This window comes from Diceros bicornis, chromosome 29 (assembly GCF_020826845.1).
Source record: "Diceros bicornis minor isolate mBicDic1 chromosome 29, mDicBic1.mat.cur, whole genome shotgun sequence".
NCBI classification, from domain to species: Eukaryota; Metazoa; Chordata; class Mammalia; order Perissodactyla; family Rhinocerotidae; genus Diceros; species Diceros bicornis.
In genome coordinates this window covers 41,267,848-41,293,689 of record NC_080768.1, presented here as the reverse complement: position 1 = coordinate 41,293,689, position 25,842 = coordinate 41,267,848, and the positions used below count along the sequence as shown (strand labels likewise).

The following is a 25,842-nucleotide window of genomic DNA, read 5'->3' as shown; positions in this document are numbered from 1 at the left end:
TGGGGAGCACAGGGTACAAGTCTTTCACCTTCTTGGTTAAGTTCAATCCTAAGTATTTTTTCTTTTAGATGCTATTGTAAATGGAATTGTTTTCTTAATTTCCTTTTCAGATTGTTCTTGTTATTGTATAGAAATGCAACTGATTTTTGTTGCATTGTTGTTGATTTTGTATTCTGCAACTTTACTGAATTCATTTATTCTCAGACTTTTTCTGTGCATGGAATCTTCAGGTATTTCTACATACAAGATTATGTCAACTGTGAACAGAGATAATTTTACTCCTTCCTTTCTAATTTGGACAACTTTTATTCTTTTTCTCGCCTAATTGCCCTGTGTTATTAGTCAGCCATAGTTATCAGAACAAAATACCACAAACTGGGTGGCTTAAACAAATTTATTTTCTCACAGTTCTGGAGAGTGCAAATCCAAGATCAAGGTGCTGGCAGGGCTGGTTTCTATTCTCTACTTGGCTTGCAGATGGAGGCTTTATCAGTGTCCTCACACAGCTCTTCCTCTGTGTGTGCCCAACTCTCGTGTCTCTTCCTCTTCTTATAAGTCACCTATCAGATTAGGACCCATCCTCATGACCTCATTTAATCTTAATTACCTCTTTAAAGGTTGTATTTCCAAATACAGTCACACTGTGGGGTTAGGGCTTGAACATATGAATACAGAGGGAACATAGTTCAATCTATAACACTCTTATTAGAACTTCCAGTACTATGTTGAATAGAAGTGATGAGAGTGGGCATCCTTTCCTTTTTTTGTTCCTAATGTTAGAAGAAAAGTTTTAAGTCTTTCACCATTGAATATGATATTAGCTGTGAGTTTTTCATATATGATCATTATTATGTTGAAGTAGTTTCCTTCTATCCCTAGTTTGTTGAGTGTTTCTATCCTAAAATAGTTTGAATTTTGCCAAATGCTTTTCTGCATCAATTGAAATGATATTGTGGTTTATATCCTTCATTCTGTTAATGTGATGTATTAAATTTGATTTGCTAGTATTTTGTGGAGGATTTTTGCATCAATATTCATAAGGAATATTGGTCTGTGGTTTTCTTATCGTATTTTTGTCTGGCTTTGGTATCAGTGTAATGCTGGCCTCATAGAATGAGCCTGGAAGTATTCCGTCCACTTCAATTTTCTGCAAGAGTCTTAGAAGGATTGGTTTTAATTTTTTTTTAAAGTTTGGTAGAATTCTCTAGTGAAGCCACGTGGTCTCAGGCTTTTTTACTGTTGAGAAGTTTTTGATCACTGAGTCAGTATCCTTACTAGTTATTGGTCTGTCAGATTTTTAATTTCTTTATGATTCAGTTTTCGTAGGTTGTGTTTCAAGAAATTTGTCTGTCATCTAGGTTATTCAATTCGTTGGTGTACAATTGTTCATAATACTCTTTTATAATCCTTTCTATTTCTGTCACATCAGCAGTAATGTCCCTTCTTTCACTTCCGATTTTAGTTATTTGGGTCTTTTCTCTTTTTTCCTTAGTCAATCTAGCTAAAGGTTTGTCAATTTTGCCGAACTTTTCAAAGAACTCTTGGTTTCATTGATTTTTCTCTATTATTTGCTATTTTCTATTCTATATCTCTTCTCTGATGTTTATTATTTCCTTCTTTCTGCTAGCTTTAAGTTAGTTTGTCATTGTTTTACTAGTTCTTTAAGGTGTAAAGTTAGGTTGTTGAATTGAGACCTTTCTTCTTTTTTAATGTAAGCATTTGTTGATCCACTCTTGGTTTTTGATCCACTCTGACAGTTTATCTTTTAATTTGTGTAATTACACCACTGAAATTTAAAGTGATTATTGATATACTACCATATTTGTTACTGTCTTCTATTTTTTGCCCTTGTTCTTCATTTCTATCTTTGTCTTCCTCTCTTTTTTCTGCCTTTTGTGGTTTTAATTGTGTAGTTTATATGATTCAATTTTCCTGATTTCTTAGTATGTCAGTTATACTTTTTTTAATAGTTGCCCTAGAGTTTGCAATATACATTTACAACTAATCCAAATCCATTTTCAAATAACACATCAGGGATAGTGCAAGTAATTTATAATAACAAAATCACTCCAGATATAACTGACATACACCACTGTATAAGTTTAAGGCGTACAGCATAATGGTTTGACTTACATATATTGTGAAATGATTATGACAATAAGTTTAGTTAGCATCCTTCATCTCATATAGATACAATAAAAAGAAAAAACAAAAAAAGAAAAAAACTTTTCCTTGCGATGAGAACTCTTAGTATTTACACTCTTAACAACTTTCATGTACACCATACAGCAGTGTTAACTATAGTCATCATGCTGTACATTACATCCTAGTATTTATTTATCTTATAACTGGAATTATGTACCTTTTGGCCACCTTCCTCCAATTCTCCCTCCCCACTCCTCTGGTAACCACAAAGCTGATCTCTTTACCTATGAGATTTTTTCTTTTTTTTAGATTCCACATATAAGTCAGATCATACAGTATTGGTCTTTTTCTGTCTGACGTATTTCACTTAGGGTAATGCACTCAAGGTCCATCTACGTTGTTAAAAATGGTATGATTTCCTCATTTTTATGGCTGAATATTCCATTGTATAGATATACCACAACTTCTTTATCCATTCATCCATCAAAGGACACTTAGGCTGTTTCCATGTCTTGGCTATTGTAAATGCTGCTGTGAACCTAGTGGTGCAGATCTTTTCGAGTTAGTGTTTTAATTTCCTTTGGATATATTGCCAGCAGTGGTATTGCTGAATCATATGGAAGTTCTATTTTCAATTTTTTTGAGGATTCTCCATACCGATTTCTATAGTGGCTGTACCAGTTTACAATCCCACCAACAGTGCACAAGGGTTCCCCTTTCTCCACATCCACATCAGGATTTGTTATCTCTTACCTTTTTGATAACGGGCATTCTAACAGGTGTGAGGTGATAGCTCATTGTAGTCTTGATTTACATTTCCCTAATGACTAGTGATGCTGAGCATCTTTTCATGTACCTGTTGGCCTTTTGCATGCCTTCTTTGGAAAAATTTCTATTCAGGTCTTTTGCTCATTTTTAAATTGGATTATTTGTTTTTTTGCTATAGAGTTGTATGAGTTCTTTATATATTTTGGGTATTAACTCTTTATCAGATATGTGGTTTGCAATATTTTTTCCCATCCCATAGGTTATCTTTTCACTTTGATTGTTTCTTTTGCTGTACAGAAGATTTTTAGTTTGATGTAGTCTTGTTTTTTATTTTGTTGCTTGTGCTTTAGGTAGGTCAATCCAAAAAATCATTGCCAAGATCCATGTCAAGGAGCTTTTTTCCTATGTTCTCTTCTGGGAGTTTTACCGTTTCAGGTCTTATGTTCAAGTCTTTAATTCATTTTGATTTAACATTTGGGAGCAGTGTCAGAGAGCGGTCTAGTTTCATTCTTTTACATGTGAATATCCAATTTTCCCAAGCACCATTTATTGAAGAGACTGTCTTTTCTCCATTGAGTTTTCTTGGCTCCCTTGTCAAATACTAGTTGACCATATAGATGCTTGGGTTTATTTCTGGGCTCTTGATTCTATTCCACTGGTCTGTTTGTCTGTTTTTATGCCAGTCCCATACTGTTTTGATTACCATAGCTTAATAGTATAGCTTGAAATCAGGAAGTGTGATGCCTCCTGCTTTGTTCTTCTTTCTCAGGATTGCTTTGGCTATTCGGAGACTTTTGTGGTTCCATATAAATTTTAGAATTATTTTTTTCTACTTCTGTAAAAAATGCCATTGGAGTCTTAATAGGGATTACACTGAATCTATAGATGACTTTTGGTAGTACAAATGTTTTAACAATATTACTTCTTTAAATCCATGAACATGGGATACCCTTCCATTTATTTGTGTCTTCTTGAATTCCTTTCATCAATGTCTTGTAGTGTTCAGAGTAGAGATCTTTCACCTACTTGGTTAAACTTATCCCTAAGTATTTTATTGTTTTTGATGCTCTTGTAAATGGGATCATTTTATTTCTTTTTCAGGTAATTTGTTGTTAGTGTATAGAAATGCTACTGATTTTTTAATGTTAATTTTGCATCCTGCAACTTATAAATTCATTAATTAGATCTAACTGTTTTGGTTGAGTCTTTAGAATTTTCTCTCTATAAAATCATATCATCTGCAAATAGACACAATTTTACCTCTTCCTTTCCAATTCTGATACCTTTTATTTCTTTTTCTTGCCTGATTGCTCTAGCTAGTACTTCCAGTACTATGACGAATAGGAGTGGTGAGAGTGGGTACCCTTGTCTTGTTCCTGATCTTAGATGAAGAGTTTTCAACCTTACACAATTTAGTATGATATTAGCTTTGGCCTTATCATATACGTCCTTTATTATGTTGCAGTACATTCCTTCTATACCTAATTTGTCAGCAGTTTTTATCACGAATAGATGTTGATTTGTGTCAAATGCTTTTTCTACCTCTATTGAGATGATCATGATTTCTTTTCTTTCATTCTACTAATGTGATCTATCACATTGATTGATTTGCCTATGTTGAACCATCCTTGCATCCCAGGTATAAATCCCACTTGATCATGGTGAATGATCTTTTTCAGGTGCAGCTGAATTGGGTTTGCTAGTATGTTATTGAGAAATTCTGCATCTATATTCATCAGGGATATTGATCTGTAGTTTTATTTTCTGGTACTGTCCTTTCCAGGCTTTGGTATCAGGGTGAAGCTGGACTTGTAAAATCAGTTTGAGAGTTTCCCCTCCTCTTAAATTTTTTGGAAGAGTTTGTGAAGGACTGGCATTAATTCCTCTTTAAATGTTTGGTAAACTTCACAAATGAAGCTATCCAGTCCTGGGATTTTCTTTGTTGTGAGATTTTTCATTAGTGATTCAATCTCCTTACCAGTAATTGGTCTATTCAGACTTTCTATTTCTTTCTGAATTAGTCTTGATAATTTGTATGTTTCTAAGATTTTTTCCATTTCTTCTAGGTTGTCCAGTTTATTGCTGTATAGTTGTTCACAGTAGCTTATGATCCTTTATCTTTCTGTGGTGTCAGTTGTAGTGTCTAATTTCTCATTAATAATTTTGCTGATTTGGGTCCTCTCTCTTTTTCCCTTGGTTAGTCTAGCTAAAGATTTGTCAATTTTATCTTTTCAAAGAACCAACTGTTAGTTTGGTTAATCTTTTCTATTATTTTCTGTTCTCTATTTATTTCTGCTCTAATCTTTACTATTTTCTTCCTTCTGCTAACTTTGGGCTCAGTTTGGTCTTTTTTTATTTTTTAGTTCCTTAGGGTGTAGACTTAGGTAGTTTATTTGGGATATTTCTTGTTTCTTAACGTTGGCATTTATTGTTATGAATTTTCCTCTTAGAACTGCTTTTGCTGTATCCCATAAGTTTTGGCATGTTGTGTTTCCATTTTTGTTTGTCTCAAGAACTTTTTTACTTCCTCTTTAATTTCTTCTTTGATCCACTGGTTGTTAAGCAGAGTGGTATTTAATTTCCATGTATTCGTGAATTTTCATTTTCCTCCAGTTTCATACCACTGTGGTCACAGAAGATACCTGGTATGATTTCAATCTTCTTGAATTTGCTAAGACTTGTTTTGTGGCCTAACACATGGTCTATCCTAGAAAATGTTTCATGTGCACTTGAGAAGAATGTGTATTCTTGTGTTGTTGGGTAGAATGTTCTGTCTATGTTTGTTAGGTCAATTTGGTCTATAGTGTTGTTCAAATCTGCTGTTTACTTACTGATTCTCTGGATGAGCTATCCACTGCTGGGAGTGGGATATTAAAGTCCCCAAATATTATCGTATTGCTGTTTATTTTCCTTTTAGCTGTTAGTTTTTGCTTTATGTATTTAGGTGCTTTGATGTTGGGCACATAAATATTTTTAATTGTAATATCTTCTTGACGTATTGATCCCTTTATCATTATATAATGACTTTCTTTGTATCTTTTTACCATTTTTAGTTTAAAGTCTATTTTGTCTGACATAAGTACAGCTACTCCTGCTGTTTTTTGGTTACCATGTGCTTGAAATATCTTTTTCCATCCCTTCACTCTCAGTCTGTGTCTGTCTTTAAGGCTAAAGTGAGTCTCCCATAGGCAGCATATTGTTGGATCTCGTTTTTCAATCCACTCAGCCATTCTATGTCTTTTGATTGGAGAATTCAATTCGTTTACATTTAAAGTAATTACTGATAAATAATGATTTACTATTGCCATTTTGTTAATCATTTTCTGGTTATTTTATAGATCTGTTGTTCCTTAATTCTTATCCTGTTGTCTTTTTTTGTATTTTGATGTCTTGTGGTATCAGTATGCTTTGACTTTATCATGTTCTTTTGTGTAATTGCCATAAGTTTTTCTCTTGTAGTTACCATAAGGTTCACATAAAATATCTTTAAATTATTACACCCTATTTTAAACTAATAACAGCTTAGTTCAACAGATTTCCTAACCTTTTCATTTTTACCTCTCCTCTCCCTTACGTTTTAGGTTACTGATGTTATGATTTACATATTTTTATGTTGTATAACTAATAACATTATTGTAGTTATTGTTATTTTTACTATATTTATTTTTGACTTTGAAACTAGAGTTTCAACTAAATTACATTTCACCATTACCCTATTACAGAATCCAACTTTGACTGTATATTTACCATTACCAGTGAGTTTTACACTGCCTTTTTAGGTTTTTATGATGTTTATTAGCATCCTTTTATTTCCACTCAAAGAACTCTCTTTAGCATTTCCTGTTCATGAATTCCCTCGGCTTTTGCTGGTTTGGGAATGTCTTTATTCCTCCTCCATTTCTGAAGGACAGCTTCACTGGGTAGAGTATTCTTGGTTGACAATTTCTTTCTATTCTGAATATGTCATCCCTTTCTCTTCTGACCTGAAAAGTTTCTGTTAAGAAATCTGCCTAGAGTCCTATGGGGGTTCCCTTGTATGTAATTTCTCACTTTTCTCTTGCTGCTTTAAAAATTTTTTGTCTTTTGACAGTTTAATTGTAAGGTGTCTTGGTGTAGCCCTATTTGAGTTTAACCTATTTGGAGTTCTCCAGGTTTCTTGGATCTGGGGTTTCTCTCCCCAGGTTTGGGAAGCTTTCAGCCATTATTGCTTTAAATATACTTTCTGTCCCCCTTTCTCTTTCTCTCCTCCTTCTGGAATTCCTATAGTGCAAATATTGTTTCTTTGTATTGTGTCCCGTAAGTCCTATAGACTTTCTTCACTCTCTTTCATTTTTTTGTTCCTGTGACTGGATAATTTCAATTTTCCTATCTTCTAAGTCATTGATTTTTTTCTTCTGCATGATTGAGTCTGCTTTTGAAGCTCTCTATTGAATTTTTCAGTTCACTTATTGTATTTTTTCAACTCTAGGATTTCTGTTTGGTTTGGATGATTTCTATTTCTTTGTTGAACTTCTTGTTTTGTTCATGTACTGTTTTCTTGATGTCATTTAGTTGTCTATCCGTGTGTTGTTACAGTTCACTAAATTTCTTGAAGAGCATTATTCTGAATTCTTTGTTTGACAATTCATAGATCTCCATTTCTTTAGGATCAGTTATTACAGCTTTATTCGTTTCCTTTGGTGGTGTCAGATTTACCTGATTTTTTGGTAACCCTTGATTCCTTACGTTGGTATCTGCTCATTTGAGTAAGTGGTCTTCTTTTCTGGACATTGCCTGTTTGCTTTGGCAGAGACAGTTCTTCACCAGTCAGCTCAGTTTGGGTTTCTGGATGTGTCTGCTGATAATGTCCTTAGGCAGGTGAGGACTGCTAGTAGGGTCTATTTTTGGGCAAGGCAACTGTTGGAGCTATGAGGTTGGGGTTTTGGGGGTGTGCCACTGGCTGAGAACAGCTGGACAGGACTGCTGGCTTGGTTCCCTGCCCAAGCGAGGCTGTAGAACGAGCTTTGTAGTTGCCTGGATGCTCTGGTCAGGCTTATTAGACAGTCGGGACTGGGTACTATACTCACCAGTAGGTGGGGTATGAATTAGCTTCCCTGTACTGGCAAGGCAGAAGGACAGGACCCAGGTTCTGCATGGTTCATTGTTTGTGGCCCCAAATCAGGCAAGAGTGTGCACTGAATATCCTGGTCAGGTGAGACCATCAGATTAGCTGTGCAGACAGGAAAAGCCATTGGTTGTGCTGTCTGTTCAAGCAGGGCTGTTAGATGGGCTACACAGCTTCCTGTGTGCTCTGGTAAGGTTCTCTGGTTGGGGGGCTGAAGACTGTATTAAGCAATAAGTGGGGCTATGAATTAATTTCCCTGCCCAGGCGCCACAGGAGAAATAGCTCCAAGGCTACTAATGTTCTTTGTTTGTAGTCTTGATTAAAGCCAACCTGTACCTCAATCTCCCTGACTAAAGAGGGCTACTGGCTTTGCTCTGGGGGCAATCAGCTCTGCCTGCCCATCTCTTGGCTTGAGAGTTGCTGGGTTACACAGCTTCTAGGTGTTCTCACCAGCCCTTCCTGTCAGATGGGGCTCGAGGATATGCTCCACAGCGGGTGGGGCTATGACTCAGCTTTTCTGCCTAGGTGTGGGCAGACCAGACTCCAATGTTAGCAGAACTCCTCTTTTGGGGACCCAAATTAGGCAGACATGTACTCTGCCGAATTCCCTGGTCAGACTGCACCAATTTGGTTCCGCAGATGAGCAAAGCTGCTGGTTGGGACTACTACTAGGTCTCTGTAGTTAGGAACTCAGTCTGCCAAGATCCGAGTGTTGCTTGTTGGAAGCCCCTCCCTACTTCTCAGTCTCAATCAGATCCCCAGTGTCGAGCCCTGCAGATTCCTTTGATCCTCATGGGGAAAAACCAGAGTAAGGGCTCCCATGAAGAGACCTACAATGCTGGAGGGGATGGGTGTCACCCCTTACATAATGCTGCACTGGCTTGGGGGAGGGGCAATGCGGTCAGCATGTAGCCACTCCTCTTACCCTCCTAATGCAGTCCATCTTGGTCTCTGTGGTGCAGGGGGTGCTTCAGCCTCACTCCCAAGTTCTAGGATTCTCTCAGTGGTGTCTTGTCCAGGAAGAATTGTTAGTTGTTGTTCTTATGGGGGGGAGTTAAGTCAGAAATGACCTATGCTGCCATCTTGGTGACGTCTCTCCTTTACTTTTTTTTTTCCTTTTAGATCCTATGGTGAATACTTTTATAAGGAAAAAAAAATCTCCTCTAAAGCTAATCATCAATTAAATAATCCAATAACCCCTGGTATGTATAGATTTTCAGTCAATATTTATTCAGTGAGTAAATATATCTATTATATAAATCTGTTATATAAAGTCTAAATTTTCAGATTAGACATTTACTTTTACTGATATATATGCATATTTATGCACAAGAATGAGTACAAAATTTCAATAAAATTACCTTATATACTTTATATACTATGAAAGGTAATAGTTTAATTGTACTAATAAGACTTGGGAGAAAGTTACTCATTTGTCAAGTTTACCTTTTACTCCTGTATTCCTTCCCTTTGGAAAAAATTTAGTTTATTTTTTATTCTAGTTTTTGAGATAGCTTAGGAAAGAAGATAAAGCACTGAACCATTTTGTCAGTTGTGATCTGAAACAAATCAATTTTTCTAAGACTTCTTTGCTGCTTCTGGAAAGTGATTAAAATGGTTCAAAATCTATGTGATCAAACTCCTCTCACACATCAGACGTTTGCTTACTTTCATGAACTGTTCCATAAATACAAGGCACGAATACAGTAGCATGGATTTTTTCTAAGAAACTGTCAAAGCTCCTCTCCTTTACTTTTGAAGGATAATTTCTCAGGGTACGGAATTCCAGGTTGGTGAGTTTTTCTCTCAATACTTTTAAATATTTCACTGCACTCTCTTCTTGCTTGCATGGTTTCTGAGAAGTTGAATGTAATTCTCATTTTTGTTCCTTTATAGGTAAAGTGTTTTTCTCCTCTGGCTTCTTTCAAGAATTTTATTTTCTCTTTGATTTTCTGCAGTTTGTATATGATATGCCTAAGTTTAGTCTTTTTTCACCCTGTAGTTTTTATCCTGCTTGGTGTTCTCTGAGTTTCCTGGATCTATAGTTAGGTGTCCGACATTAACTGGGGGGAAATTTTCAGTCACTGTTGCTTCAAATATTTCCTTTGTTCCTTTCTTTCTTCCTTCTCTTTCTGGTATTGTCATTATGTGTATGTTATACCCTTTGCAGTTGTCCTACTGTTCTCGGGTATTCTGTTTCTTTTTTTTACCCAGTGCTTTTTTTCTTTGCTTTTCCATTTTTGAAGTTTCTATTGACATATTCTTAAGCTCAGAGATTCTTTTCTCAGATGTGTCTAGTCTACTAATGAGCCCATCAAAAGCATTCTTCACTTCTGTTACAATGTTTTTGATCTCTACCGTTTCTTTTTGATTTTTTCTCAGAATTTCCACTTGGCTGCTTACATTGTCCATCTGTTCTTGCATGCTGTCTACTGTATTCATGAGAGTCCTCAGCATATTAATCATAGTTGTTTTAAATTCCTAGTTGGATAATTTCAAATCGCTGCTATATCTGAGTCTGGCTTTGATGCTTGCTCTGTCTCTCCAAACTATCTTTATTACCTTGCAGTATGCCCTGTAATTTCCTCTTGATCGTCAGAAACAATGTGCTGGGTAAAAGGAACTGCTGTAAACAGGCTTTTAGTAACGTAGTGGTAAGGTGGAGGGAAAGGAAGCATTCTGGAGTTCTATGATTTTGTCTGTCTTTAGTGAGCCTGTGCCTCTGAACTGTGAACTTCACATGAGCTTCTCAGTCCTCCCCACCCCAGCTCCTGGCATCAAGCAGAGTACTCTCTCTCCTCTGCCTCACAGTGTGGCAAATCCAGTGGGTGAGGCTTGCCTCTGATCCTTTAACTCTGATTTTTTGGTCCATGTTAAAGTTAGGTAGGCCGAGCTCAGCAAGTCTGGCAGTCATTCAGGTCCCACCATATTCTCCAATCTAACCTTCCTAGGGTGCCTTGCACTTTGAGTTATAGAGCAGGTGCTTGACTTCATTTGACTCAGTACCCTGTGCACATACTCCTTTAGCCAGAACATTAAAGACAAGAGTAGGGTATAAATTAGGTACCAAATTCCACCCTGAACCTCCAATTATTACCATGAACATCATCATAAGTCAATCTCTTAACCTCACAACCACTCTAAAAATATAGATGTTATCACCTCAGTGAAAAAACCAAGCTTCAGACAGGTAAACCTCAATAGGTAGGACTCACAGTAAGTGGCTAACAGGGCTCCCTGGGGGCCTCTCTGATTCAAAAGATTCGAAAGTCACTGCATCATCCACAGGGATGCCTGTGGCACACAGGAGACAGCAAGAAGCCAAGCCCTTGCTTGCCTCCAGGAGAGAGTCAGCGCCAGCTCAGGAACGATCAGAAGGAAACTTTAGTTGCCAGGCAGTGTGCAAAGCAGTGGGGATAGCAAAATGATTAAGACCCTTTGAAGGACTCACAGTCCAGCAGGGGAAACAGACAAAACACATATTAATGGGTAATAAATTTTTTTATAAAATAAAGTATTGTAAAATATGCACCTCAACAGAGTTGTGTACAAAATAGTGTAGGCCCAGAGAGGAGCGAAGAAGTCACATCAAATATGCTGAATCACAAGCACAGGAATCTTTACGGAGTGATAGTAACAGAGGGATGGACTGTGGTGACTGTTGTACAATTCTGTAAACTTACAAAAACCATGAAACCGGGCGCTTAAATGGGTGAATTATGTAGTATGTAAATTATACCTCAATAAATCTGTTCTTAAAAAATGAACATAGTGGTTGAGTGCAAGAACAGAACACTAAGTTGAATATCATCCCAATATTGTGATCAAGTGATTGTTGGAAAATAAATTGAAGAATAAACTTATAAAAAACTGCACTGACTTGTCATGGGGTTTCTATTATACCACATCATATTATGCCACAAAGCAGGATGAGTTTAAAATGGATCTAATTTAAAAATTCTGATAAAAACAGGAAATACATTTTATTTTATAAAAATATCTTATTCTGACACAGGCATCTTAACCATAAAAAAGAGAATACATTTTTAATAAAAATGTTAAGTTCCATCAACAGCTCTTTAACACCCAGAAGAATGCTGCCAGATGCAAGGAAAACGTAAGCTAGTAACTTGGCTTTCTGAAATAAAGGATCTCACTGTATGTACAATGACTGTAGCATGCCTTCCAAACTAAGAAAAACTTAACTGTAGATATTAAGATGGTTTAAAAAAAAAAGTTGTTGGAAGTACACTGGCGTCAAACCAGATGTTAGATGTCTCCAAAAGATCTACTAGGGAATTTTTAATGAGCAACTAAAAATAACTTCCTTCAGTATTACTGGTCTGGCTAAATTTTTGTCACCTCTGGAAATGTATGTATGTGTGTATATCACAATGTACACACACAAAATGCTCAATGAAATCCAAACTATTGTCTAAAATGTTCAAAGTACTATATTAGCCATTGAATGCATATCATGCTTCAATTAGACATTATATTTATTGTATTTTCCTCTTGTGACATTTTTTAACAAAAATCAAAGCCTCAGCAAATGATACAGATGATATAAAATTCTAAATCACCAGCATATTAGGAAAAAAACACTTTCCTTAAGTCTCAGCCTCCATAATTCTTTGCACTTCAGTGATTCTAAAATTGCCTTGGGACAAGTAGGCTACTAACATTATAATCACATTCCATCTGCTCACCAAAGTGTCTGTTCTGCATATTCTGATAATGTGAAGCAAAGATAGTATTTGTAAATTACATCCCTTTCATCATCATAGTTATGGATATTAAAACTGATATCACAATAAAATCCTTAAAAATTCTAAGTATCCATCTCAATCTGGTCACTGAGAGAGATGTTACTTATACAGAAAGCAGACATATTTTTTTAACTTGTCTTTTTAAAGCTAAGAATTGGATGCCAAATTTTTCCAGTTTCCTATATACCTGAGTTCAGCATACTTGAGATGGCTGAGAAAAATAGGTACTTACAGATTAAATGTTGGCTGTGAGCTATGATTCAGATTCTTAATAAAATTACATTTTTCAGAGCTACGTGAGAGAATCTTCCCTAATTCTAAACCCTGAAATCTTTCTTCCTTTAAACATCAAAATCTGGGAGAGTGATACATGTTCAATATCATTTTTAGCTAACAAATTTTTTAAGTGATACCAATTCAGCTCAAAATCTCCTTGAAGTTAATGATCACTTTGTCATAACTATGGCATTTCTCTGTTTGGTTCTTTCTTTCCTTATCTTACATTCAATGCATTTTCACTGAATTTATAAATAGAACAATCAAACCAATAATATCCTTCACACACGCATTATTAAATATATAGATTTACTCTTAGCTAATATTCATATAGATTGTCTTCTAAATTTGTGAATTCCATCTAATATTAACATTAGAATTATTATTTTACCAAGAGTCCAGGATGATGTACTAGTCTCCACGTTAGGAATGTGAGGATAATCTAACATAGTAATGATGGTAGGAATGTTAATCATATTCTATTCTAGTATTTCAAGGAGGCACAATGCTCACCTAGAAAATGTTTAATGGTATGAGCCATTAAACGAAGAACTGAGTTTTATTCCTTCTTTATAGTCAAATATCTCACACAAATAGTTTTATTAATTTTTCCATGGTTAGATCTCTCTCTACCAGTAACTCCTAGTGCCAACCCTCCTACCTCTTTCCCCTCACTCTCAAATTTTTCTCTATAGAAAATTTACTATATTTGCTGTATCTACAACCATTGTCCAACTTATAGTAACTTCTCTCTGTCTTAGTTTTCTCACTAGTAATTATTATCAACCTACAGGTGGCTATTTGGAAGTTTAAAACAAGAATTACTTGTGGACTTCTTAGATCAAAGTACCACATAAGTGTCTTGATCCAAAATAACTTGAGTAAGAAAGTCTTCCTTTATCTACATCTACTATTAAGAAATACTATTATGATTAACAGTTTCATATATCTAGATTAATTAGGGCATTAGGATAATAAAATTATTTAACAAAATAATTCATTGTAAAAATGAATTACCCTGATTGATCTGTTTTTATGAAAAAAAATAATTTTACCTCAAAGTAAAAAATATTTTACAATAAGGGAAAGAAGCACCTTTTCTTTAGGACACAAGTTCAAATCTAAAAGGTATATATAGAGAATTTTAATTTTTCTTCCTGGAGGACTCCAATGTTGGCAAATAAAAAATCAGAGAGAATTATAACAAAAGAGAAAATGATAAAGAAAACTTAAATGAAAGGCAATAAATTACATTCATCAGCTAAACGTGGCTCATCTAAATATATGTTAAAAAAAAAAAACCTCTTTTGAGTGGAAATAAACTATCCTTTTTTGAGGGCTATTTCCTATAGAGCAACAATTGAGACTCCATTTTAATTGATATGTATTATTACCTAAAATAAGATTAGAATCAACACTGAGTTAAATAAAACATGAAAAGGCATCAAGTAATGAAAGCAAAAGAGTTCTCAAAGGGTTCTTTTCTTGGAAAAAGACCTTTTTCAGAGATTACATAGCAAAGAGCTTTGGAAGCAGTTGCTCATTTTGGATTGAGATCCTTGGATTGGATAAAGAATTAAAGTGCCATATAAAAGAACAAGTTACTTTATTGCCTTTATTTATCACTGTCTTACAAATATACAGCCGTGAACACAGGCACCCACTCTCATCCTCAAAGGCAGCGTCGCACATAATCATGGTAAAGAAGAGGAAGAATATCTTTGGAGAGCTTTCTCTACTTCCTAAAATCAGCCAATAAATGGGCAGCACTGGTTTCCTGAAAAGACCAGCCATAACTAAAGTTTATAACAAAAAAAGGATAAAAAAGCCAAACAACGAACTGTTGGTATTTAAAACCACACTTTTTAAAGCTCGGGGCTTTCATAACACATGATCTGAAAGACAAAAAGGTCCCAATGTACCACTGCCTCACCTAATTCCTAATTAGCCAGACAATTCGATCTGTGAGGGCAGACAGAAAACAATTTAATTTAAAGCAAAGATAACAAAGGTTTTAAACTGCTCTTCCAAAATGAGTTATAGGGTAATATGAAATAGCAAAAATTATTCCATGATGCAAGGTTGTAAAAATGCTTATTCAGAGTTGCAGAGAACAATTGTACATAATGATAAGCAAGGCCTATGCTGTTGCAACACAATCACTGAGGGGGATGGGGGAGCAGAAGTACATTATTTAAAAGTTTTATTGTGTCTTAATTAAAGTGAGGCTGGATACATGAATTTTTAATTTTTTAAACCAAGGTAAAGGAGATTTCTTGCAATTTCTAAATACTCTTCGACAATAACAGCAATAAACATGGAAGTCAAAAGGTAGAAAGAGAAGATCAGTAATTTTCCTAATGAATAGTACTGCATTTACTTTGTTTCCCCTTTTCTGTTAATTTTTGTATTCTCTGCAGATTCTCATGTAGCTAAATTTTAAACAATTCTAACATAAATTATAAGCTCCTATATCCACTTGAACTCACCTCACCCCATCCCATCCCAAACAGAGAGAGTAACTACTTCTAACTATTTTTTTAGTCATTTGTACTAGACTGTAAAATTTCTTAAGGCCAGGGAAAATGTCTTATACATGTTCTTTCTCCCCAAATTTACAGCATACTGCCTAGTGCAAACTAGTTCAACAAATAGATGCTTTATGAATAACGAACCCCGGAGCAAAGGAACTGGGGAAGAAACAGTAGTTGCCTGGGTGAGGGAGCTGAGATGTTCCACGAGGCTGTTTGGCTAATTGCATTCTTCACTACAATTTTTATGTTTTCATCTTTGTACAATCCACCTCCTCCCATCTGTATTCTCATTAGGCACAGAACCTGTGTCTTTTTCATATTTGTATCTGGGGCACAGCACTGGGCCAGGCACAGAAGCAGCTGCTTAAAGGCTGTTTGTGGAATAGATGAATTAATGATCCTAGCTACCTAACTTGCCCGGGGGAAAAAACTAGTAAGTTTAGGAGCATTTAATGAGATTAAAAATTCAATATAAAACTCTCAATCTGCACTGTGTCAAAGGCTGACACAGAAACATTCAGACATGATCCCCGCCCAGCAAAGACTTTATAAGAGTATGTGGCTACAGAGAAGCGAGGCGACATGGTGCTGCCATGGGGAGCCAGGTCACCTGGGGAAGCAAACCCTGGCTTTGCTACTACACTAACTGTGTGACTGGATCTGTTAAGGAATGTTTCTTGACTTCATTTTCTTCATATATGAAATGAGAACATTAAACTGGTGCAGTTCTTTTTTAAGAAAATTTTTTCTAGACTGTAAAATTTTGACTACTGTCACGCGTCGCTTAACAACGGGGATAAGTTCTGAGAAATGCATTGTTAGGCGATTTTGTTGTGCAAACATCATAGAGTGTACTTACACAAACCTAGCTGGTATAGCCTACTACACACCTAGGCTGTATGGTATTAATCTTATGGGTCATACATGTGGTCCATCGTTGACCAAAATGTTGTTACATGGCACGTGACTGTACAGATACCTTTAAAAAAATATATTAAGTGGAACTCCAAATACATATTTAAAAAAAGATAAAAGTGGGGGCTAGCCCAGTAGTGCAGCGGTTAAGTGCACATGCTCCGCCTCGGTGGCCCGGGGTTCGCAGATTCAGATCCCAGGCGCACACTGACGAACCGTTTGTCAAGCCATGCTGTGGTAGCGTCCCATATAAAGTAGAGGAAGATGGGCACGGATGTTAGCCCAGGGCCAATCTTCCTCAGTAAAAAAAAGAGGAGGATTGGCATCGGATGTTAGCTCAGGGCTAGTCTTCCTCACACACAAAAAAAGAAAAGATAAAAGTGAGGCTGCTTTGGTCAGTTGAAATAGGCATAACGCTTGTAGAAGGCAGAACTGGGTCCCTGCCATTTTCCCCCTTTCTCCTCACTCACATCACCTATGAAGCCCCCACACATCTCCCTGGAACCTTAGGGCTCCATGGAACCCAGTTAGAAAAGCCAATAACTAAAAACCTCTGAGGTCCCTCCTGTTACAACATTCCATTCGAAAACTAGAAAAAATTCGATTTTTTCTAAGGTTCTAAAATCAACATCAAGATACCTTCCACAGAAGGATACACTATCCTATAACTTTTGCAGCAGCAGTATCTTTCCTATAACTATTGTGTAAACTACACAACTGTAAGCTGGTCTTTTAGGAAATGCAATTCCTCGCATTGTTGTTGTCATTCTTTCTCGAGCCTTTTATGTGGACTTAATTACACAGAAGCACCATGCTCAGCAATGGAGAATACAAAGGGACAAATCCAGACACATGTCATTCCCTTAGAGGGCTTACAGTCTAACAGAACATTCCTGCAGACAACTACAATGGGGAACAGAAACTGCTGGTGTCATTAGATACAGCAAAATGGGTGTTTAAAAGGGCTGAGATTACTTCTGGTTGGTCAGGTCAGGAAAGAGTTCAGGGAACAGGTTGTGAGTGGGCTGTAGAGAACGGTAGGCTTTGAACACAAAGGAGTGGTAGGGCTGTAGATTCTAAGCAAAGGTCACCTCACGAGCACCAACAAAATGGTAGGAAGCCATGCGGCAAGTACAGGGAACTGCACCTAGTGGCACCTTAGTTGAAATGTAGGCTGTGTGAAGACAAATACTGGGGAATAAATAGGTTAGTGGCAGAATGTGCAGAGCCTAACAGAATCTTCAGAGCAGAGGAGTGCTTCAGAGAGGTTAAAGCAAGGAAGGAAGCTGGAGGCGAGGGCACCCATTAAGCAGCAAAACGTATGCCTGCCTGACTTCAGAGCAGACGGGCAGGAAGGGGGGGTGCTGTCTGAAGCCATTTATGAAGTAGTGAATGACAAGGCCTGGGAGGAGTCAAAGATGACGCAGAGGCCAAAATCTAGGTTAGGTAGGGAAATACTAATATCGTGAACTGAAACAGAGAACATATGACAAAGTTCAGAGACAGATGGCGAATGCTAAGTACCAGTGGAGATGTCCTGCAGGAAACTGCAAACGTTGAATTGAAACTTGGGAAAGAGGTCAGAGCTGTGCATATATTCGGGAAGAATTTTTGCAGAGACGGCAGACGGAGTTTTAAGAATGAATGAAACTGCTGAGAAAGAGCACTCTTTAGTGAAAGAAGACAATTCTAAATGCTGATCTTTGGGAGGCACCAACATTAATGGGTAATAGGAGGAAAATGAGCCAGAGAAAGTGTGACTGGAGAGGTACAAGGAGACCGGGGTGAGCACAGTGTTGTATATGATGATGCACATACGTCCTTACCAAGGAAACAGCTTAGTTCTTGATCTGAAGGATCACATAAACGGACATACAGCAGGGTTTTCTAAAGCGTGTTCTAGGGAACACTAGTTATATAGCTGTTCAGAGGTACTTTATGATCAAAACAGGACTCAGTGATCAAAAAGGTTGGGCCCTTTATCTCCTATAGAAATTCAAACAGCACATCACATTGACCCATAAACCCTTTTTGTTTTATATCTTCTAGATACAGCAGTGTTCCTTCCACAGGAAGTCAGCTTGAGAAACACTGATAAACTGTGAAATTTGAAAATTCACAGAACATTAAAACTGGACAGGACAGTTGTGATCATTTCATCCAATGCTTTCATTTTACAGGTAAAGAAAGTTAATTATGTATGTAATGCCTTATTCTTGGCAAGGTGCTAAAGAATAAATGTGGATATGAAAGCATATGAACAAGAGAAATAAAAAGAAAAATGACAAGATAGAAATCAGAGCTTTAAAACCTTCAACATTAGTTACCATTTGAGGGATGACTTGCTTTATGCTTAGTGTTTTAGATTTCACAGGTCATCCTGACGATAATATGAGGCTCAATAATTGGTCATCATACATAACAGGCAACTGAGGCCTAGAGGTTAACATGGCCAGTGACCACCCTACTACATGGCAGAGCTAGAATTCAAACCCAAATCTGACTCTGGAATGTGGGCATCTGAACACAATGCTCTGTTGACTTGACAAGAGAATCACAGATAAATACAGTTCTTGGAGAAACTCCCACTCAGCCCACCCATGGATAGGGCCCAAGATAAAGTTTTCTTGCACCAAATTGCCACTACACATAGATATAAATAAAACCTATTGTAACAAATTCAATATATCAAAAATCCAGATTTACAAAACAGATTCTCAAGAGTATATTTCTTTGCTTTTCAAAATAACTTTATAAAAGAATCCTCAAAATATTCTCTTCCCTAGTGTCAATATATATATAATTATTTCATTTTTATTAATTTTCTCTAGAGTAGATATTATCCATAGGTCAGGATATGCCTTTAACATTTCAGCAAGATTCTAAGTATATCACTTATGAAATTTTTCTAAGAAACCCACATTCATTCATGAGAAGTAAGTCCAAAAATGATCACTTTGGATCTTAGATCAGGATTTCTTATTAATCTTAATGAGTTTTCCTTGAAATCATTGTCTTTAAGTGAGTCTCATGATGTACATATACACAGACACATAAGCCATCACATACAGTTGCAAATATTACAGTCTCAACTTAAACTCTGAATCCCTAATTTAAAACAGTACCATACGCATGACCTTACAATTAGTGGAAACAATTCAAATGGTATGGATATTTTTTATTCATTCTAGCATAATATATCTGAGATGTAGTCAACCACTAAGCCTCTTTTCTCCAACATGCATAAGAAAGAATAGGATCTATCCCCCAAGTTATGATTCCATAAACCTAAGTTCATTGCAGACTGCTATGTTAGGTCACATGGTAGAAAAATATTTATGAATGCTTAATATTAAAAATAAATTTCACATGTAGTTCTAATTAAAAAACATATTTTGACCTAATTTCTTGACAACTTGATTAAAATTTTAGTAAAGATTCTTCCCTAACAAATTAAATTCTTAACTGCTGCATTGATTAGTGAAAATTTAATGAGAGTAGAACTGTTGATCTACGTAGAGGTAGGTGTAATTTATCTATAATACCATCTTTCAAAGTATGTACTTTGAAACACTACGTCGTACTGTCAAATAGGTTCAGGAAACATTGCAAATTCCATTCCTCTCTTGGAGATTGATAATATACGTTGGTATTATATAAGCACCCAGAGTTAAAAAAAATTTTTTTAGCTTTATTCAATCCATCATTTCTCAAGCTTATCTATCAATATCCTGTTATAATTAGTGTTATAGGAAATAGAATTGAAAAACCTTGATCTATGACAATAGGAAGGAGAGAATTAAAATAGGTGGATGGTACCAAAATCATTTGTATTGCATTTTGGAATGTATGTAATTTTATCAGATTTTCTTTTAGAATGTTATTTTTTAAAAGGATACATTAAAAAGATAGTTAATTGCCTACAGGCATAGCAACCATTTCAAAAGCAGAATAGGAGCATGCTTGGTACCAAGAAAAAGACACGGGATACTCAGGGTTTACTCAGGTTTTATACAAAGTAGGGAAGACACGGGGTAAAATGAGAACTTGCCATGCATATTTCATCCTCTAGGATCACCTCCAAGGCATAAAGAAAGACAGTAAGAAAAGAGCAAGTAGTTCATTTATGAAAAGGCTGACATCCAGCATACTTACACTGCCCATTCAAGCTTCTCATTCTTGATTGAGTTATACAGAGCCTGCAAAGAAAGAAAACAAGATGGAATTATTCTTTTGATTCTGTTACACATTTTGAATTCAGCAAGCGACCAAAGCCAAAAGGCTTGAGTGATTCAGCAAGCACCCCCCAGACCTCTGGTTGGTCATCCTGTTGGCTCTGCAGAGATGAGGAACGCACAGGGGAGGCAAGTGAGCACAGAGTAAGCAGTGTTTTGTGAAACAGAGATTTTTCACAAAGTAAAAAATGTCTTTCATAAATAAGATATATAATACTGTATTACATTTTATCATAGTAAAATATTAGGATATGATTAAAATTAGACCATTCTATTTTTTTTTTATTCAAAATATGGTCTTGCAGTTTTACTTGTTTGGATGTTAGAGTACTCGTACCTTTTTCACTAATTTCATTCATTTTTTCAATAATAAATATAATGGTTTTCATTACAACTTAATGAGCAAGACACATGGAAGGAGGCTGAAGCTAGATTATGGAAAACCATCTTAGAATAATTTCAGAGTTTCTATACCAATGACTCAAGCAGCTTTTATCGGTCTAACTTCCTACTTCTGCTTTACAGTTACTGAGTGTGATCCTGGTGTGTGTGAGGTGATGGAGGGGGACAGAAAGCTTCTTTAGAGCTTTGGTAACAATAATGACACAGTCAAGTCGCAGAAGACTGCCTCCCTGATTCTCCCAGCTCTGGCATGACACATAAGCTCTAAGCTGTTCCCCTATGACAACTACCCAAGAAGATGCTACTCCACATCTCTGCTTTCTTAATTTTGAGTAAGATAAAGAATGCATCTCTAAGCAAGAGAAAATTATATTGAAGAAAAGGATAACTATGTGCATAGTAACATTAGGACGAAGTTGGAACATTTTGCTTCAAAGAAGGACTTGGATTATTAGACTCAGCAAAGATTTCATTTACTTTAAGATGGGAAAAGGGGGGATGAGATGCCATCCAACCCCTTACCTTTCAAATGAGGAAATGGCAGGTTCAGAAAGTTCCCCAGGTAGCACAGCAGAGCAGAGGCAGAACTGCCTCGTACTCCTATTTTCTGCCTTCTAATACGTCTCGTCCAAGTGTAAGAGGCAGTCCATGTGTGTACACTATTGGCGAATCCCCTTTTCAGCAAAACACTTCCAGAGGCAGTACAAATAGATTTAGGTTACAGATTTTACATTATTTAAGAGTCAATACATGTATCCTTAGCCAGTATCTTGATGAACTCTGTGGGACTTCTTCAGTGTGGCTACAAGAGTCAATTTAACTATTGGATAATTACGGGAGCTAATAAAAATTAGGATACATTTCACCACTACCAGGATATGGTAAAACATGTCTTCAAATACAAAAATGATAGAACACCAAATTAAAATAAGAGGTAAACTGAGGGACAAAGACCATGCTATGAATTGGATATTCTTTTTGAGGAACTCAAATTTACTGAATAACTGCAATAACCTATTATATAGCTAATGTCACAGAAGTGCAGAGAGAGTAAATGTGTTACTCACGCCTCAGGAGACTCTTACTGGATAAATGTCTTTTAAATGGATTCTATTACTTCTATGAGCCATTTTGAACCCACAAGTAATAGTGGGCTGAGAAAACGCAATTTAGAAGAGACAGATCATTAAAGGTTCTTTATATACTATGGTACTCAATACTACCCAGAGTAATTTAACCACGTGGTAAAGATAAAAAAAGATCTGTTCTTAAAGGTAGTGAGTTGAAAATGATAGGAAAGCATTTAAAATTTTTCTAATACATTCAATTCTGTCCTACAATACAGTTTTTTCAAATTTTTTGCCCATGAGAATATTTTGCTTAAAGAAATACTGAGTTCCAAATTAGAAAATTCTTGTTACTCAATCAGCTGCATATCACACAGCAAAAATCTTTATAGTGTATCTTGCAATATTCAAGAAACTTGTCATCTTGTAGGTCAAGTCTTCTCCCTGTGTATATAATACAACAAATCTAAAAGATTGATGTTATCATTATCTTTTTCCATCACAAAATTACGAAAGGATTTTCCTGAATCTTTTAGAGCTTTATGACGATCTACTATTTTTTTTAAAAAAGGAAAATTTGCTTTGCAAATGCATTCAGCACCCATACACCCTCATCACAGCTTCCTCTCCTTTTATCCACTTAAACTTAGCTAAGAGCTGAATTCCTTGACTCCTCTTTATCTCTAGCCCAACAGGCATCACTTCCTTTCCTGTGGAGCCTGGACTCCAGGCTCTGTCACCTCATCCTATGGGACTTCTTTGTCCCACTGCCTGTCTGTTGTACCTGAGAAGAAACACTGTAACTCTTGACCAGCGATTTGGTCAAAACCAGTATGTGATCGGTCACATATTAGTTAAGGTTTCTTTAGTTTCAAATACAAATACTTAAACTCGAACTACCTTAAGGGAAAGGGGGACCTAATAGTTTATGTAGCCAAATCATAAAAAGATATGGATGGAGCTGGCCTCAGGGACATAGGAATTTAAAACTCTCCCCCCCTCTCCTCTCAACTCTTCTCCTCTTTCCACCCCAACATCTCCACTCCTTGTTTCTTTATCACACAAGAAACACGTCCACAACAAGCAACACCCATTCACATCTTTGCGTCTCTCAACAAGAGGAAACAAACAGTTCTTTCTCCCAGCTCCAGTTTGAAAAGATTCCAATTGGTGAGGTGTCCTCCCCATGGACTAATCCATATGGCTGGGAGATGAGGTTCTATGACTGGGCCCATCCCTGAAGTCAGGGAGGCTGGGGTATCTGTTAAAGAGGAAGTAGCATTGACCCAGCCGCTGGTATAATCCTCCTGAGCTTCACTGCCTCCCCTATTTGTATATGACTAATTCAGTACTAACAGAGAAAATTAAACAACAGCACAAATTAATGCCACTGAGTATTCATCAGCTCAAACTTCAGCAGAGCTTTCATTCATGAGCCTCCTTTAACTTTTTCCATCTTCCCTAAAATGTATCTGCACTAGCATCGATTCTTTCCTCCATTCTGATGGTTAGGGAAGGGGTGTCCCATCTCTGCAAGGCTAAGCCTCTAGCACTGGTCCTGATACCTTCCCTTTATGAGGTAACATCTCCTCCTTTATCGGCTCCTTTCTACCAGCTTTCAAACACGTGCAAGTCTCTCCCAACCCCACCTCGTTATTTAGTTATGACCCTCTGTTCCTCAGCCCCTCTTTTTCAGCCAAGTTTCTGAGAGGTTTCTACAATTCTTATCTCCACTTAATCTCTTCTCTTCAACTCAGACAATCTAGCTTTCGATCCTGTTCCTTCATTAAAACTGATCACAATAAATGCTTCAGCTTCACGCTAAATTTAAGGTCACTTTTTAGTGTCCCTGGATCTCCTCACCTTTCAGCAGCCCTGAATACTCTCAAATATTTTCTTCCTTGTTTTCTGTGACACAATATATAGTCTCCTGAATTTTCTCCTATCTCCTTGGATAATCCTTCTCATTACTCACATCTTCCTCATCTTATCCCTTAAAGGTGGGTGAACTTAAGGGCTTATCTTCAGCCCATGTGAACTCTTGTGAACTTCAGATCCACATGTCAGCTGCACTTGGATGTTCCCAAAGTATCACAAACTCAGTGAAGAGGAACTAGGGCATGAAGACCTAATAGTGAAAGTGTACTCTCGATCTGAGTAACCTGCACTGGTATGAAATATTTAATCTTTTGAGTACAGAAACATTACACACAAAGCCCAAGGATAGGTGGTTTATGGTAACATAAAACATACTCAAGTCAGAATCCTAGGACTGCCAGGATTTTTCTATCAATTGTTCCATCCAAAATACTTTTATACTCCTACCACACAATGAAGAAAGTTTCAGGTTACAATCACATTTACTATCACTCTTGTACGTGACTACTAATGGTACAAGAACAAGTCTTTTAGCAATAATGTTTCTAGGACAAATTGTTAAAATTCTAATTTTCACTCAAGAAACAACAAAATAAAATTTCAGAGCTGAAAGAGCCTTAGAGATCATGAAACAAATTCTTCCTTTCAGGGACCGGTCCTGTGGCTTGGTGGTTAAGTGTGCGCGCTCTGCTACCAGCGGCTCGGGTTCGGATCCCGGGCGCGCACCGACGCACTGCTTCTCCGGCCATGCTGAGGCCGCATCCCACACACAGCAGGATGTGCAGCTGTGACATACAACTATCTACTGGGGCTTTGGGGGAAAAATAAATAAATAAAAATTAAAAAAAAAAATTCTTCCTTTCATAGATGAGAAAAATGAAGCCCAACGTTAATTAAATTCTCTCAAGGTCCTGTAGCTGGTTTTCACAAACTCTGTACATTCTTTCCTATCAACTAACTACATTCTCTCCTCCTAAGACCAAACTTTATAGCATTGTAAATGCATGGCTTAAGTTGAGGCCCATGTGAGAAGGTAACAAGGCTTGTGCCTCTCTCAGAATAGATTCAAATAATGCTGGTCACTGTAATATTCTACTCTTAAAAGATGAGCTTTAAACAAGAGCCACTGTCCTTATGACACACGCTTGAAATGCCTTTGTCAGTGAGGATGATGGGTTTGCTGCACTGATCCTATACTCAGTCCACTAATGATCAAAGGTATTTGATACATGAATGGCTAAAACTGGAGGTGTAGTCTATAGCTCAGGAAAATAATTTATCTCTAGCTATGTGAGAGATTATCTGACCTAGCTCCAAGACAGCAAGGTTTGTGGGTAAATAGTGTCATGGAAGGCTGCCACTTCCCTGTGGCCATGAATTGGTAGTTATGGATAAGTGGAGAAAGGTATCAAATCTTAATGGGCCACAGCAGCCCATATGAATCACATGCAGTGAAGTGATAACCAGCTGTGGTAGGCTATAATGGACCCCCAAAAGATGTCCAGGTCCTAATTCCTAGAACCTGTGTATGTTTCTGTACACTACAGCAAAAAGCTTGCAAACATAATTAAGTTAATGATCTTGAGATGAGGAGAGTATCTGGGCTGGTGGTGTATATTTAAGAAGGTGGTGTATATTTAAGAAGGTGGTGAAGGGAGATTTAAGAAAGACAGAAGAAGAAACAGCAATGTGAAGATGGACACAGAAATTGGGGTGATACAGACACAAGCCAAAGAATGTCACTACTAC

General features: G+C 36.8%; 1 protein-coding gene across 6 annotated transcripts in view; it reads right to left on the bottom strand.

The window, feature by feature from the left end:
• PSD3 (pleckstrin and Sec7 domain containing 3) overlaps window positions 1–25,842 on the bottom strand; it is a 535,293-nt gene that overhangs the window by 115,585 nt on the left and 393,866 nt on the right. For all 6 annotated transcript variants that reach the window (XM_058525349.1, XM_058525350.1, XM_058525352.1 and 3 more), the window contains one exon: window positions 20,667–20,710. In XM_058525349.1, the coding sequence (XP_058381332.1) occupies window positions 20,667–20,710 (44 nt within the window). The remainder of the gene's footprint in view (window positions 1–20,666; window positions 20,711–25,842) is intronic.